The sequence below is a fragment of the Epinephelus lanceolatus genome, chromosome 17, assembly GCF_041903045.1.
Source record: "Epinephelus lanceolatus isolate andai-2023 chromosome 17, ASM4190304v1, whole genome shotgun sequence".
NCBI lineage: Eukaryota > Metazoa > Chordata > Actinopteri > Perciformes > Serranidae > Epinephelus > Epinephelus lanceolatus.
In genome coordinates, this window is record NC_135750.1 from 19208886 (window position 1) to 19225884 (window position 16999).

Here is a 16999-nt window from a genome sequence, read left to right on the forward strand (position 1 = left end):
TGAGCTAAAATACATAAAGAGCCGCCTTGCATAGCTGCCCTGCTGCTCAAAGCATTTCATAGCCATTGGTGTCAGTGCCACTGGATGGTAGTCGTTCAGGCTGCTGATGGGGGTCTTTTTTGGCAGTGGGACTATAATAGAGGACTTCAGGCAGGACAGTGGACTTGCATATAGGGATTGGTTGAAGATCCTGGTTAAGACTTTAGCCAGCAGGTCTGCGCAGTCCTTCAACACCAGTCCAGTAACGCCATCAGGTCCCGCAGCTTTCCTCAAAATCACCACCATCATAGTGCGCACCTCACGCTCCTCCACCATGAGTATGTTGCTGCTGTGGGCTGTTGGGTGTGATGTGTCCACCTCTGGTGACTCCACCTCAAAGCGAAGAGGTTCAACTCCTCCGACTTGTAGCTGGTGATGTGCTGGACCCCCTGCCACACCTGCCTTGTGTTGTTGCTGCTGCTGAGGTGGTCTTCTATTTTCGTCCTGTATGCTGCCTCGGCCTCTCTGATGCCTCTCTTCAGGTTGGCTCTGGCAGCACCATGCAGTACTTTATGTAGCCATGGACAGCAGCCATGTAGTTGTCCAGGTCCTGATGTTCCAAAATTTCCCAGTTGGTTCTTTGGAAGTCCTGCAGCTCATGAGAGGCACCTCCAGGCCAAGTTTTAACAGTCCTTGTTGTGGTAAGAGCACTTTTCTCTGAGGGGGAGTGTATGTTGGAATTAAGAGCAGAGACATTACAGACAACTTTCAGGTCTTAAATTAGACTTAATTAATTAATTAAACATAAATGTCTATACACTGTACACATCTGACTCTAAAGGTAGTAAATGTAAAACAAGTAATATATTGTTTTAAAGCCATAAACACAATGACCAGTAGATTTACATCTCATCCAGACGAGAAGCATTTAAAATGAGGAAGTAACCGAGCTAGAATAACCCATCGTAATACTGAATGTGCTCATTTACTCAGGGCACTGCAGACATGACATCTCTATTTGTGCTTCCCCTAATACTCGCTGGACTCATGGGTAGGTCAGCTAAGCCTTAATAAGAGCACTATGCAGAAATGATAGTCAGGTTTATAATTAAAAGAATGTTAGCTGTTATATTGCTGTTCAGTAATACAGTTTGAGTGAATATTAGATATTTATGTTGTGTTTTAATTACAAAAAAACTTGATTGAACTTGATACTAACTTGTAACAGATGTGTAATGTAGCTATGTCACTGAGTAAACTGTAACTGATGGTGATGTACACAATGCTTTTGAATGTATCCCTATAAAATAAGTGTCTGCTGTTGTTTTCTCAGGAATCCACAGCCAAATTATTACAGTGAGTAAAGTGTCAGTCAAGGCTGGAGACTCCATCTCCATCCCATGTCTCTATGAGCCGGAATACAAAACCCATGTGAAATACTTGTGTAAAGGACACTTTTGGGACTTCTGCAGATATAAAGTTAAAACAAATGAGCCAGATGATTCAGGGAAGTTTTTGATCTCTGATGACCCAAACCGAACTATCTTCACTGTGACTATCAAAGATCTGGAAGTTAAGGACACTGCTTATTACTGGTGTGCTGTGGAGATGGATAAGGAGAATGATGTCAAAAAGTATTTTCATCTGTCAGTTACCAGAGGTAAGCACCCTTGATGCTTCTTAATGCACATTTTTCAGTAAAGTTTTTGATCTCTGATGACCGAAACCAAAGCATCTGTTTCACTGTGACTATAAAAAAACGAAAAGATGAGCACATTAGTTACTGGTATGCTGTGGACAGTGCTGATGAACAGCGTTTTGAGCTGTCAGTCACCACAGGTAAAATCCATTAAATGTTTCAAACACACATGAAATTATTTCTGTAAACTACTTGGTGGGAAAAGAAATCTTTTCACTCACGTCTCAGGTAATGAAATCAAATTATGCTTTATTTTGTGCTTTTGTCAAGGTACTCCAAGTCTGTATGTGAACCAACAAGAAATAACAGCATATGAAGGAGGAAGTGTGACTGTCAGATGTCACTGTCAAGAAAGAAAAGAACGAAAGTGGTGCAGGCTCTCACACCTGCATCCTGTCAGGTGTGTGTCAGAGCCATCTGAATCAATAGATGGAACAAGAGTGACCATCAATGCAAGTGCACCCAGTGTTTTCACTGTGACTATGAGTGGACTGAGGACAGACAGCAGTGGCTGGTACTGGTGCGGCATTAAAAACTTTCAGATACCAGTGCATATAACTGTTCATGCATTAACCTCAACTACAACTACAACTACAACGACTCCCAGTACAGCAGGTAAGATACTAACCTTTTTCTATTTACATAAATTAGCGACCTTTCATAATAAGTGGACACAGCAAACGTAACACAAATCAAATCCTGTCACAATGTCTGTTAATCCTGCAGTTTAGAATGTATTCATGCAGTTTACCTTAAAATCTGAGAATTACAATATAATAATCCACAATATGCGGTGTAAAAACACATTGTTCTCAATGTGGATTAACATTAATTTTCATGTTTTTTTTTATTCGAGACATTATAACGACACTTCCAACCACCGCCCAGCATTCCTCCCTGCTTACGAGTGCAGAGCCACACACAGCTCAGCCCACAAACTCCGCCATAAACGGGACAGCTGGAGAGAGCCAGCAAGATGAGAACAAGAGGTCTGTATTTCTTTATTTCACTCTCAACAGCTTAACTGGGTTCAGATCTGATTAACAGCTTTTTTTCTGCATATCATCCCCTTCCTACCTTTTGTGTTTACATCACAACTGATATGCTGTATACTGTACGATCTCTTCAAAACACTTAATCACAGATTTGAGCATGGAAGTTTGTTTTTGATTTTTTTATCATTCATTCTTGAGCATATATATTTGTTTTGTTGCATATAGTTCAGCACATTTTCTGTCAGACAAACTCCATGTTAATCATAGATGAAATTGAATTTAAGCTTATGCATTGCATTCTAGTTTTATAAATTCAACCTATGGAAGAAAAATGTATGCATAGGCCAATTTCAGACAACATACACTACCTCTTTATTCGTGCTTAAATGTAACTCTGATCTGCATTCATCCTCTAGTTCCACTATGGTGATAATTCTCACCACCACCCTCATCTTACTGCTGTTGATTGTACTTGCTGCCTTTTTGGGGTGGAAGATAATGAGAAGATGTAAGTCTGCTTTAATCTCTGTGCTAAAACATATTCAGGAATAAGATATCTGTTATTTTGTAATATCTTCAAAATGTCTTTTAGATAAAAACAAGCCTCAGAGGACGGACATCACTGCGGTAAGATATAGCTATGTGTTTCCCAGTATTAGTACGGTAATAAATGTGTGGTCATCTTCCTCACTGGCATATTTCCTCTTTGCTTGGTACATAAAAGATTTTTTACAATATGTCCAAATCAGGACATGAAGTAAACAGCATTTCAGGAACATGAACAATCAAGTGTATGATTTACAATGGTTTCAATAAGACTACACTGAGTGTGAGCTACTCAGTGACTAGATCTACTTAAGCATGGTGCATGGTAATATACTGCAGATAATACAAAACGGAAATAACATATACAGGCCAACAACAAATAGATGTATGGATATGACATATGTGGCTCATTTGCAGCTCAATACGGCAAAACTGGAACATTTTTAAAGCATTGTCTTGTTATTTTAAGCCTTGATAAAATGAAAAGACAAAGTTTTTTTATAATCAGAACAATAAATTAGCATTGATTATCAGCAGCAACCCTTCCTTCCTTCAAGTTTTCTCATTCCCAAGTAGCCTCTATGTTGTTGCTGAGAGGTCTCTTCAGCTTCTGTGCTGCTCTAACCAGCACTGTCACACTATGTAAAGTAGGGTCAACACAGACCTTGTGTGACAAACAATTGTAAATGTTTAAAACCAAAGAGGAAATTAAACATACTGTACACTGTACATGACTGCTCTTTGCATAAGTTAAACTCCAGATCATATGGCTATCAGTAGGTTTACTGACAGATAAGATGGGTCTGGAAGGGGTTAATGGTATTAAGCATAACACTGACATACACTCCATGACGGCAAACCTCTGATATGCAAAGCGACTTGTCCAGTAATATTCAAATGAACCAAACTGTTCAGTCACACAGGAGAAAGCAAATAATTCTAACATAACGTAACATACAATGAGATTAATGTCAAATTTTCAAACTCACCCCTCAGGGCTCACATACTGGGAGTGATCCTGATGTGCAGTATGCCACCATTGTTCATAAGCAACATGTAGCAGACCAGCAGAAGGTAAACCAGATGAGAATATTTTATTTTGTTCAACAAAGCATAAAAGACAACAGTGCCTGAAAACACTTTTGCCTACATTTGCATTTGTCTTTCCCCTGAAATTGTATTACTTTGAGTGTGAATCTCTTTCAGCAGAATGAAGACAGTGTGACATACAGTAACATTGTGTTGAAAGATCGCGTGCGACAAATGGTACGTGGCATCTAACAATGACAGCTATCTCTTAGTGACTGAAATGGGTTAGTATTGTGGTCATGATTTTCATCTATAATTATTCAGCATTCTCTTCTCTGTGCTTGTTCTCTCTTACAAGGCTGAACCAGTAGATGGAAGTGTGATCTACAGCACAGTACACTCTAGAAAAGCTTAAGTGCGTGTTAGCAGAGAACATGGGAGAACGTCAGTCGTGCAAGTATGGCAACACTGATGAAATCAATCGGATGTGCACTTTATTTGTGGTATGTTACAAGTGCCTGTATAAAAAGAAGTGAACATAGCCACCATGACATCACCCACTGGTTTGTGGACTGCAATTTTGAAATTTTTTGGCCGTCACCATCTTGTTTTTGGAGCCAGAAGTGACCATATTTGGATGAATGGGTGGAGCTGTGAAGGATTCCCACTGCTATGCCTCTGTACTGATTGACAGGTCACCATGGTAGCAACCTTTCTATCACGCTCTAAAGTATACCCTGCTTTATTGTCTATTTTACTCTAAATGGGATCATAATTTACAAAATGGACATCATGCTGTATTGAAGAGGACTTGCAACCAGTAATGGAAAAGCTTTACTGAGGTGATAAAGGAAATGAGAGGCAGGGTCATCTTCTCATGGACCCTATGATCCCAGTACAATCAGACTTTTGCTTGCACCCACTGGAGTCACCCTCTTCTGGCTATTAGAAAGAATGCAGGTTTAAGGCACTTGCTTTTCAGACCTGGAGGATGGAGGTTAGAACATTTCGGATAAATCAATCAACCCAGCAGTCTGTTATTGGAGCCATGTCAAATTTAAAGACTTTTAGTCATGGACGTTCTTCTATGCAAACCCACACACATACAGTTTATCAAATAATGTTAAATTTTTCACACACACATGCTAAAAAAAGCAAGAATTAAGGAGGCAACGCTAGCACAGTGGTGTTAAAACTTTAAAGGTGTGCTGTGGTGAATTTGTCGCTGTCAGTTTGAAACACTGAGTAAAAGCAAAAGTTGACTTTGGATCAAGAGCAGATCAGAGGCCAGTAAAACTGACCAAATTAAGGAAGTGGCTAAATGGTAGAGCAACAGTTTAACTCATATCATCTCTTGATACAGCTTCTTCAGTCACCAGGTTGACATTTAGCATTTGAAAACTATCATGATCCAGGGAGGACCTTTGTTCATTTTCATTCCTAGCTTTAACAAGATCAAATTTGATTCTCACAACATCCTGTTAGCCTTTATTGTAGGGCCAATAGAAAATGTAAAATATGCATCTCTGTTGATTTTATTTTTACTGAAAAGATTTAATTGTTATTTGTTTTTACTTGTGATTTTTTTTTACTGTAAAGCACTTCGTTTTTGTAAACTCACATACTCAAAGCAAAATGTAGCAGCATGATTATGTGCTTTGCTGTCAAACCAAATAAATGTAATTGCTTAAAAGGAAGAGGAAGAGATGTTTAGTAATATCAGGAAGAAAAAAAATGAGTCTGTGCATCGGTCCGTGTCATTTAGTCTTACTCTGCTGACTCACAGACATGGCTGTTAATCTCAGAGTTCTTCTGATCCTTTGCGGACTCACAGGTCAGTAACCCGTGTCATTTTATGTGCACAGATGTTTAGTCTTATGCTTTAGCTCGTTATGTCAATTCTAAAATGTCAGTCGGATGAATAACACACCAGTTTGTCTTCAGATTATGAGTAATCTAGGCACAATTACGTGTAAGAGGATTATTGTTGGCGATATGTGCAGTAAAATATTGTCTTTATTCTTGTTGCAGGGATTAACAGCATAACTACAGTCAGTAAAGTGTCAGTGAAGGCTGGAGCCTCAGTCATTATCCCATGTCTGTACGACAAACGATACATAAACCATGTGAAAGGTTTGTGTAAAGGATTTTATTGGAACCACTGCTCTTATGTAGTTAAAACAAACCAACGAAATTCTGGAAAGTTTTCAATCTCTGATGACAAAAGCCGAAGAATCTTCAATGTGACTATAAAAGATCTGACGGCTAAGGACACTGATTACTGGTGTGCTGTGGAGATAGATGGAGGGTCAGATGTCAGAGAGTATTTTCAGCTGTCAGTCACCAGGGGTAAGAGCCCTTAGGCCTTTAAGCACATTTCAAATCCTTTGCAACATTTTAACAGTTATAAGGAAAACCCCAAAGCAGGGTCTCATTGTTTGTTCTGGTGAGTGATTGTTGTCAGGCTACCCACACTTTTCTATTGAATTTGTTTTCCTTTAAGGCACACCCAGTCTCTATGTAGCTCAACAGGCGATCACAGGGTTTATTGGAGATGATATAACCATCAATTGCCACTATCATAACTCTGGAGTAATCAAGTGGTGTAGGCTGGGTGGCTCCTGTGTGACGATGACATCTGGATCAATAGTTGGAACAAGAGTGACCATCATTAGGATGATCCCCAATGCTTTCACTGTGACTATGAGTAGACTGAGCACAAAGAGCAGCGGCTGGTATTTGTGTGTTAATGGAGACTTACAGATGCCAGTACATTTAACCGTTACTGTGAAACCTACCACCAGTAAGTACAACAATTATAAAAGTATATTTGTCAAGCACAGGCATTTGATTTGATTTATCATAGAAGAGATATCAGAAATAGATAATGTCATTTTACTCTGCTTATCATTGTCTTGTTTTGGATTATAGCCACTCTTGCAACAACACAGAGGTTCTCCACTTTGTCATCTACTCCCGATCTCATTCCTAATACTGGAGGCGGATCGTTTACCAGGTCAGTCTTTGTTTTTACATGCAGTTTTTAGAGAACGTACCCTAACTTAGACTTACACTGTATTTTAGCATTGGTTAAAGGTATACTATGCAGGATTGTCAGTTACTGTTTCTAAATCCGCTGGCGTTTCGGCTCGCTATGTTTCAGCGCTGTGTCTTTTGGATGCCTGCTGCTTATGGTCTTACACCCTGCTGCTGCCTTTAAAGCTCCAATCTCATGAGTGCTGTGGTAGCACACACCTATAAATGTCCACGAGCCCAGAAAATAAGAGGAAAATAAGGCAGAGATGGCAGAGAAAAATACAATGCCTCACACCTCTAGCGGGTCACAAGACACTGAGAGGGATTACTTGTGTATGAGTCTATGCATTGTTTTTAGAAAATCCTGCACAGTATATAACAGTATAAAACAGTATAAAAACAGGCCGGTTACCTAACTGATTTGTATTGTGCACCCAATATGTATGCCGCAGAGCTTCCGTTGACCTAAAGAGCCTCCTCATCCCTCTGTGTTTGTTGATCCTCATTGTACTGGTGGCCTTGTTCATCTGGTTTTTGTTGAAAAGACACAGTAAGTCACAGTCAGACGTTTGATCAATCCCATTTATGCCAAATGTTTGTAATTCCTAAATATATTTTGTTTGACTTTTAGAACAGACCCAAGCAGAATCATCAGCCACAAGAATGGTAAGATACAGTATGTGGATGAATTTTCCAAAATAGACTTTGAACACTTTCATGATTCCTAGGACAATGCTAATGACTCTTGGTGATCCTTTAACTTTTCCCATTGTGCCACCGTGAGTTGCATATTTTTGGTGAGTGAACTGTATCAACTTCTATTGGGTAGATTGATACTGAAATTTGGTACTGGCATTGATGGATGAATTGTACTATCCTTTGTGATCCATTAACTTTTTATCTAGCGGCATCATTAGGTCAAATTTTCAGTTTGTCCAGTACTTTGGTTTCTAACCAAATTAGTATTAATTCTGTCAGCTGCACCATCTCAGTCATCCTTTTCACTCTCGCCATGAACATGATAGTCAAGTCAGCAGAGGTGGAGTGCAGGGTAGAGCTTAGATTCTCTGCCGGAGCCCGAGCCGGGTCGGGCCGGGAGCCCCCATCCCTCTGACGGACCCAGGCCGGGCCCAGTCAGATATGACGTTTTTTTTTTTTGTTAAAGCTATGATTTGATAATGTTATAGGCTATGTATTGTAGTGACCCTGCAGTAAATGTTCTGTTATAATGTCAATGTTCTGTGAGTTAATGGCATGTTTGGGATTGAATGAGGTGCGGGGGATGAGGAGGGCTGTGTGAGTGCGCGTGCTGGTGTGTGTATGAGCGAGCTGGAGGAGAGAGCAGGAGTGCACAGATGGAGTTACAGCTAAGTTGTTGTTTGTTGGTTGTTTTGGCGTGGTTACGCCTGGGCGAGGGTGTCTGATGTTTGAAAGACCCAAAACACCCCAGGTTACATCACTGATGATGTGTCCCAGCGCATCCGCAAGATGTATCTTTCAACTCCAAAGATTAACAGGCCTTGAGAGTTTTAGTTATATTTAGTCAACTTTATCCTGATTTTTGTTCTAGTTTTAATCAAAGAAAATACTTGACATCAAGACTGAGAATGAGCATGTCACTAAATCTTCAGCAGATTTCTTCTGGGGTTTATTCATCTAATTTTGGTGACAGGTTATGGTGGTGAACTTTGCCCGCTTAGTTTAGTGAATGTTACAGTTACGGTCATTCCTCTGATCATCATGCTTTGTCTTTGCTTTGAAAAGGATTTTTATCTGTACAAAAATAGTTCATGGTGACTGTTTCGTAACAATTTAATATGATTTAAACTGTATGATGGAAAATTCAATGCCTCAACAGCTTTGTATTTCAGTCGTGACAATCGGTTTGCTCTATCGACGAAAAAGACTTGTCTACATGTTGACTATTTTAACATATATGATAATTCCTCTTTTATAAATATAGTTGTGCTCTAATTGATGTATTTTTGACACTGTCTGAAGGAAGGTTTGATGAAGTCCTCTGACGTTTGCTTTGCTCCTTCAACACAGGCTGACGAAGTAACGTACACCACTGTTCAACACAAGAGCAAAACTTCAAGCCAGGTAACCCATAACTGCAGCGATATCTAGAAATCTGGTGTAAAAAAAATCTTTAAATGTACAGTTTCTCTGCAAAAGAGTATAAGCTGCAGGACTGTGCCATTGCAGAACAATCGCAGGATGTGTTATATCTTGTGGGTTTTTATCAGGAGAACATGGTAACCACTTTCAGAAACCAATGATGCACGTGCCGTTAAAGAAAATATTTTTTTATGAAATGGTTACTAAGGTGGAAATTTAGATAAACTCTGACTTTCTGAGAATGACATTTGGTGTCTTCTTCATCACAGGCTGAAGAGGAAGTTGCATACGCTAATATTGGCTTCAAAAGAAAACCATTGGGCCAGGTAACCTTAACACACAATTTGTGGTAAACAATACAAGCCAAGGCAGTAATTAGACATTTGTCACATAGCCCATGTGAAGTCTGAGCAAAGTGTCAATCATTTATGTTTAGCTGCATGTGTAATTTATGTAGAAAGTAGTCCCTCCCCCTCAGTGGTGACTCAGTGGCTCCGGCCTTGATACAGCACACTAAAAGACACACAGGAGACCTTAGTGATCGAACTTCTTTAACATATTTGACCAAGTGCAGCTCAATAAACTAATTTCAAATTCATTATTATCTTGCCCAGAGGTCCTACGCTGAGAATGATGTGGACGTGATGTACAGCTCTGTGGTCACCCTGAAGCAAAAACCTGGAAAAAGGGTAAGTATCATATTGTTTCTCACTTCCTGTTCTTTCATTTCAAATCATCACATTGGTATGACAGAAGAATTTACCATCTAATTACGCCCCTTTTTTAGTCTTTGTCAGACTAAAAACAAATTATCTTTGCTCTTCCTACTTAATTGTCGTATTTGCTTTCATTCGCCAACAGGTTGAAGCAGAAGATAAGGATGTCACATACAGCACATTGGCTCAGCACCACCACAACGTTTAAATGTCTGTCTGTCTTTACATGTCTCTATTACTGGACTTTTTTTTTCCTTAGACTGGAGTGTTGCAAGGTGTTATCAGCTGTTGTGCAGTAACGTTTTCCTTCTCCTTTTTCATTTGTTTCTGTTACACCTTTTTTTTTACGCTTCTCTGCATTTTTTACGGTATTATTTATGAGGCGTAAAGCTCAAATTGATATATAATCCTGAACCTGTAATGTATATTAGCCCTAGGTTTAATATATGACTTATATATAACGTAATATGTCTGGCCTGTGGTTCCTCAAGCACATGTTTTTCAGTAAGGGATTGCTCAGTGGTTCTCAGTCAAACTAAGGGGCTTTTTTTTTTTTTTTTAGAAATTACAGTTACTGCCTTATTTCATTTGCGAAACCACAGGCTAAACGCAGATATTTTAAGTACAAATAGGGTGATGTGTAAGTCCAGTACTTCAAAGGGTCCTGGCTTTCTGCCTCAGTGGGACCAATGGGTATACAACATCCTGTGATTGGTCAACAGATGTTAAAAATTCAAAGAAGGTGCTTCATCACCATTCAGGGTTGCTTCTGTGTTTTTGTGTTTTTCTGTGTACTGTGTGTTTCTGTAACTTTTGACATTTACAGTCTCATTTCAGTTGACAAAAAAGTGATCTGAAACCAAAGCAAGATATTTTTTTAATATTTGAGGTAGTTATGAAAAAGAATGTTTTATATAAATGAAGACAATTCAGTCCATACACCTTGAGTACTTTCTTTTTTTTGTAAATTGTGTATTCACCTGACGTAACATCCAGCCAACATTGAGCTAGATTGTTCCGTAGCTGCGTAGATATTTATATACATCTAACTAACCAATATAAAGCAACTTCCTTACAATGGAGGAAGACGCACTTTAACTATTGCATTTGCATATTTTGGAAAATTAGGAAGTAGATGATCAGTCTTACAGTGCGCTGGTTCGTGTTACTTTGTCTTGACTCACAACGACATGGCTGTTCATCTCCTCTTTCTTCTCCTCCTCACCAGATTAACAGGTCAGTCACAGGGATCATTTTATAACTGTGTGCATATTGTATGCTTCTAATGATTATGTCAGAAGATGATAATAATTATAACTATTATAATTATTATAATAAGTTTGACAAGTAATATTCTCCAGTTTGGTATTTCATAGACTGTAGACTGTAATGACCTTATATGTAAAAACAACTAATATAAATAATATGCAGGTCATATGAAGATAGATTATTGTTAGTGGATATAACTATTAAAATGCTATTTTTGTTCTTGTTGCAGGAGTTCACAGTGTAACTACAGTCAGTAAAGTGTCAGTGAAGGCTGGAGCCTCAGTCATTATCCCATGTCTGTATGACAAACAATACATAAACCATGTGAAAGGTTTGTGTAAAGGATATTACTGGGACTTCTGCTCTTATGTAGTTCAAACAAACCGACGAAATTCAGGACAGTTTTCAATCTCTGATGACAAAAGCCGGAGAATCTTCACTGTGACTTTTAAAGACTTGACAGCTGAGGACACTGATTACTGGTGTGCTGTGGAGGTTGATAGAGGGTCAGATGTCAGAGAGTATTTTCAGCTGTCAGTCACTAAAGGTAAGAGTCCTTAAAGCACCTTAACACACATTTCAAATTGTTTGTGAACACTAAAAAGGGTCTCACTGTTCGCTGCAACTATTTTGTTACTTACAATTAATAAGAATAAATGTAAAGATTGAGGACAATATTTATCCACCCTTTTTGTAACTACTGCATATAACACATCACAAGCATGTATCAAAGGCTTCTGTAATTTTCTACTGAACACTATTTCATTTCCTTTAAGGCACACCCAGTCTCTATGTGGATCATCAGACGATTACAGGATTTATAGGAGGCAAAATAACCATCAGTTGTCACTATAGAAACTCTGGAGAAACCAAGTGGTGCAGGCTGGGCCGCTCCTGTGTGACAAGTCCATCTGGCTCAATAGATGAAACAACAGTGACCATCAATGCAAGTGTCCCCGATGTTTTCAATGTGACTATGAGTGGACTGAGCGCACAGAGCAGCGGCTGGTATTTGTGTGTCAGTGGAGACCTGCAGATGCCAGTACATGTAACTGTTGATAAGCAACCAACCACCAGTAAGTACTAAGTATTTATGAATACTAAACATACATTTGTAATTTATAGATGTTTGTAAAGTAAAATCATTTGCTGTTTAACCATATTATCGCCTGCTCCTGAACCTGTGAACTTTACCTGTTTTTGCAGACGCACCACCTACAACAACTCAGCGTAACAAAAGGTCAGTGTAACTACTGCACACTGTTGGACTGTTTTATCAAGTCTGTTTATCTGTGTGCTTTAAATGTGTGTTGCAGTGTTTCAGTTGACCTTAAGCGCTTCATCATCCCTCTGGGTTTGCTGATCTTCATGGTAATGGTGACTTTGTTCATCTTGTTTATGCTGAAAAGACACAGTAAGTCTATGCTGTTTTTTATAAATCCAATTCATGCCAAAACTGTTTGTTATTCATAAACATTTTACCATAATATAGCCTATTGTTCATCGAGTTTTAATTCACTTTTAGAGCAGAGCAAAGATGAATCATCGGCCACAGCGACGGTAAGATATGCTGCTTCATTATATAAAAACTAGAATAGAGAATAGCGTAGAAACTTAGTTGAGCACATCTGTGATCACAAATACAGCAAGAAGTTTATGGTTATTTGTTCATACTTATTCATGTTCTGTCCTCTGCTCTTTTAACACAGGCCAAAGAGGAAGTAACATACAGCGTTGTTAAGAAAAAGAGAAAAACTCCAGCCCAGGTAAGGGACTGTATGAAAATTGTTGGGGCTAAACCCTTGCAAATATTGCTTTATTTTGTTTTTTTACTATTGTATGAAATAAGGTTTTGTGAAATTCCTACTGAAGTATTTTTATGACATGGTTTATGCCTTTTTCTTTTTCTTTTTTTTTCAGATGTGGTCATGTTGATGTAATCTAATCAGATGTTGTTTAATATAATGGTTTAAAGTTATTATTTTAATAATGTTTGGTTTTCTTTTCATCAGGCACAAGAGGATGTAACATACAGCGATGTAAAGCACAAGAGAAAAACTCCAGCCCAGGTAAGGGACTGTATGAAAATTGTTGGGGCTGATCCCTTACAAATATGTCTTTATTTTGTTTTTACTATTGTATGAAAGAAGGTTTTCTGAAAGTCCAGCTGCATTTTCAGTAAACTTTTATGGTAATTCCTACGGAAGTATTATTATGATTATTATTATGCCTTTTTTTTTTTTTTTTTTTTTTCCCCAAATGTGGTCATGTTGATGTAATCTAATCAGATGTCGTGTAATATAATGGTTTAAAGCTGTTATTTTAATAATGTTTGGTTTTCTTTTCATCAGGCACACGAGGAAGTAACATACAGCAATGTAAAGCACAAGAGAAAAACTCCAGATGAGGTAACCCTAAACCATCAAAACCACAACTTGTAGTATACAACACAAGTGCATGAAAAGACACATAAGTACACTCAAATAACATTTATAGTTTAATCATACATATGAGTAATTGAATAAAGCAAAAAGAGATTTTTAAAGAAAAAGTTTAACTGTTCAGCTGATCTATGCTTCCTGTCTGTGTCTTCTTTCTTACCCAGAGGTCGGATGCTAAGAGTGATGTGGACGTGACGTACAGCTCTGTGGTTATTGTTGAACAACAAACTAAGGGTACATTTTAAGAATATCTCATGCACTGTACACAGTGAAGTTTTTTCCCACATTTTTTTCATAGCCACACTGGTACCGTGGCTATGTGGATGGTGATGTCAGTCTGTCGGTCAGTAAGTCCATCCCTTTGGTTCAGCCTGAAATATCACAACAGGTATTGGGTGAATTATTTATTTTTTTTAAGATTATTTTTTGGGCTTTTTGCCTTTAATGAACAGGACAGAGTGAAATGGGGTGAGAGAGAGAGAGTGGGGGTTGACATGCAGCAAAGAGTTACAAGCCGGAGTCAAACCTGCGACCGCTGCAGCGAGGCATCACCTCTGTACATGGGGCGCCAGCACTATCCACTACGCTACCGACGGCCCAAGGTATTGGGTGAATTATTATTAAATTTGGCACAAACATTTCTGGTGTCCAGTGGAATGAATTTAAACAACTGTGGTGATCCCTTAATTTTTTGTTTGGCACCATCAACAGGTCAGATTCTTAATTTCTTATTAATGATCAAATACCTGCAAACATAATGATATTCCCATCAGCCTTAGCTTGCTTTGTGTATTGTGCTAATTCCCAAATATCAGTATGTTAACATGCTACACTAAGATGATGAACATGCACAGTCCTGCATTTAGATATTGTCATTATTGGCATGTCAGCATGCTAAAGTTAGCATTAAGATTATTACTACTTTGTCATAATATTGTGCCCTGACCTTTGACCCTCTTGCTCATACATGTGTTACCTTGGAGATAAAAGAAAACGGCATTCACAGACCTCGGCAGAGACGCAGGTCAAACCAGAGAGCTTTGATCTCGTTGCTTTTCAATATATGTAGTTTAAATTTTTATGTAATAACTGCGTACAGTGTAGATTCTAACATGCAATATCATAATCACAACAGTAAACCTGTATATGCATTTCTCTGTCTTTATTTCCATAGTTATGTCCTGTTGTTGTTGGTTATCTTTATGATGATTTTGTTAACTTAAAAAAATAATATTACTATTACTATTATTATTATTAGTAGTAGTAGTAGTAGTAGTAGTAGTAGACTGGTCATCAGTCACTTGTATTCGCTGTCATCTGGCACTGGGGCTTCTGACAGCTGTCAGTGAGCTGTCAACGAGCTCCAGTCGCCAAGATTTAATATCCAATTAGCAGTCAGAAGGAGAATTGGGTGAAAGAGTGGAAGTCGGCTTGGTGGATAGATGGAGCTGGGTGTCATCTTCATAGCCGTGGAATTGAATACCAAATTTTTTGAAGATTTGGCCAAGAGGTAGAGAATAGATAATAAATAAAAGAGGACCTAAGACAGAGCCCTGAGGAACACCACTAGTAACTGGAGAAGAGTTAGATTTGAAATTTCTGATTTGAGCAAAGTGAGTGTGGCCAGAGAGATATGATTTAAACCAGTCAAGAGCGGTGCCAGTGATACCAATGGTAACTAGTCTCTTTAGAGGGGTGTTATGTGAAATGGTATCAAAGGCTGCACTTAGATCAAGAAGAAAGAGAATATTTAAAAGCCCAGAGTCAGCTGCCACTGAGAGATCATTAGTGATTTCTTACCAAAGCTGTCTCAGTACTGTGAAAGGAATGAAAACTAGACTAAAATTGTTCAGACAGATTGTTGTGATTAAGGTGAGAGTGTACCTGAGCTGCCACTGATCTTTCACGTATTTTAGAGAGGAACGGTAAATTTGAAATTGTTCAGAAATTGTTCAAATTGTTAGGATCAAATTATTATTATTATTATTATTATTATTTGGTCATCAGTCACTTGAATTCGCTGTCATCTGTCATCGCGGCTTCTGACAGCTGTCAATGACCTCAGTTGATGTGATGTATCTCTTGCTGCGCAGAGAATTGTGGGTCAGAATAGCCAGAAGAGAATGCTGCGTAGTGCAAAATGTGACCAGATGCAGTACAACATCCTGGTATTTTTGGCATACTGCATTTAATATATTATGTATTAGCACATACTAATTCTTTCCTGGGCATTCTAAGTAGTATGTACAGGTATTGAAATGCAAAGTAAGTCTGATTTAGTGTTGATTTAGATTTTTTTTGGTTTTTTTTTTTATTTTTCTTTTCTGTCATTTTTTTCTTCTGTTCTGCAACAGGTTTAAGCAAAAGATGAGGATGTAACATATAGCAGCTCAGCAACAACAAAACCTGTAAATGTTACCAAATGTTGCCCCTACCCCACATCTTATCTGTCTATCACTGGACTCTTTTCTTCTAGATGATTGTGTTGTCATCTGTTCTGTGGTTCTACAGTAGCTTCTTTTTTTGTTTTGAGGATTTACACCTTTTTTCTCATCATCTTCTGCATGGCTGCAAAATATTTGACACAAAAACCCCTTACCAAAAACTATAATGATGATAAAATCCATCTTACAATCCTTCTTAAGCTGAAGAGGGTCCAAAAGTGTTGACAGAAATGATCCTACCCTCTCATAGAGGTTAAGAGCATCTTTAGACGCTCCAGAACTTGCAAGAAGTTTTTTGTCTGTACCTGTATCATGAACACTGATGCTGTTTGTTAAGTGCTGATGTAAAATGACTGCTACTGTTTAAATTATGAAACAAGAAAATAAAGTAAAACTGTATACACACAAATCAGTTCAACAATTGATTCATAGTGTGTGTTTGCCACTCTTATAAGTTTGATATAGAAATGATGACATTTACAACAGATTATCTGCACATTCATTAAGATTATAGGAATGATCACTGCTTCGTTTGGCCTTGAATATGTGCTTAACAGTGACATCTACCCCAAACAGCAGGTACAGCAATCCAAGTTTAATTTGCAAATTTAAAATCAAATGTTTTATATGGACACATGTACATACAACTTTTAATAGTGCAGGGATGATATAGTTGTGATAGTAGACTCAAACTTTATATGTTATAAATGGTGTTATAAACTCA

General features: G+C 38.2%; 2 protein-coding genes across 3 annotated transcripts; both read left to right on the forward strand.

Annotated features, from left to right (window-relative positions):
• The first annotated feature begins 854 nt into the window (after positions 1-854).
• LOC117248647 (uncharacterized) lies at positions 855-11123 on the forward strand. The gene is made up of 19 exons (XM_078160913.1): positions 855-1030; positions 1313-1639; positions 1949-2293; positions 2535-2667; positions 3090-3181; positions 3266-3300; positions 4216-4293; positions 4426-4485; positions 4607-4625; positions 6035-6082; positions 6280-6597; positions 6752-7051; positions 7180-7264; positions 7737-7834; positions 7916-7950; positions 9334-9387; positions 9675-9731; positions 10020-10094; positions 10264-11123. Exons 1-19 carry the CDS (start codon positions 955-957, stop codon positions 10327-10329), a joined length of 2301 nt encoding a protein of 766 aa, XP_078017039.1. The 5' UTR covers positions 855-954; the 3' UTR covers positions 10330-11123.
• Positions 11124-11183: 60 nt separating this feature from the next.
• LOC117248802 (uncharacterized) lies at positions 11184-16688 on the forward strand. 2 transcript variants are annotated; one of them, XR_013487855.1, is made up of 11 exons: positions 11184-11357; positions 11620-11937; positions 12167-12466; positions 12597-12630; positions 12707-12804; positions 12916-12950; positions 13100-13156; positions 13403-13459; positions 13742-13798; positions 13996-14219; positions 14434-16688. XR_013487855.1 is itself a non-coding variant. In XM_078160666.1 (11 exons), exons 1-11 carry the CDS (start codon positions 11312-11314, stop codon positions 16200-16202), a joined length of 1089 nt encoding a protein of 362 aa, XP_078016792.1. In that variant the 5' UTR covers positions 11184-11311; the 3' UTR covers positions 16203-16688. The 2 variants fall into 2 exon arrangements, 1 of the variants encoding a protein (XP_078016792.1); XM_078160666.1 differs by having other exon boundaries at positions 13996-14065; positions 16186-16688.
• The last annotated feature ends 311 nt before the right edge of the window (positions 16689-16999 follow it).

Bases quoted from the DNA above. Each gene is read 5' to 3' on its own strand.
- LOC117248802 (XM_078160666.1), top strand. From the start codon at position 11,312: ATGGCTGTTCATCTCCTCTTTCTTCTCCTCCTCACCAGATTAACAG. The intron at 11,358-11,619 runs GTCAGTCACAGG...TTCTTGTTGCAG, and splicing joins CCTCCTCACCAGATTAACAG to GAGTTCACAGTGTAACTACA. The intron at 11,938-12,166 runs GTAAGAGTCCTT...ATTTCCTTTAAG, and splicing joins TCAGCTGTCAGTCACTAAAG to GCACACCCAGTCTCTATGTG.
- LOC117248647 (XM_078160913.1), top strand. From the start codon at position 955: ATGTGCTCATTTACTCAGGGCACTGCAGACATGACATCTCTATTTGTG. The intron at 1,031-1,312 runs GTAGGTCAGCTA...TTGTTTTCTCAG, and splicing joins AATACTCGCTGGACTCATGG to GAATCCACAGCCAAATTATT. The intron at 7,835-7,915 runs GTAAGTCACAGT...TTTGACTTTTAG, and splicing joins GTTTTTGTTGAAAAGACACA to AACAGACCCAAGCAGAATCA.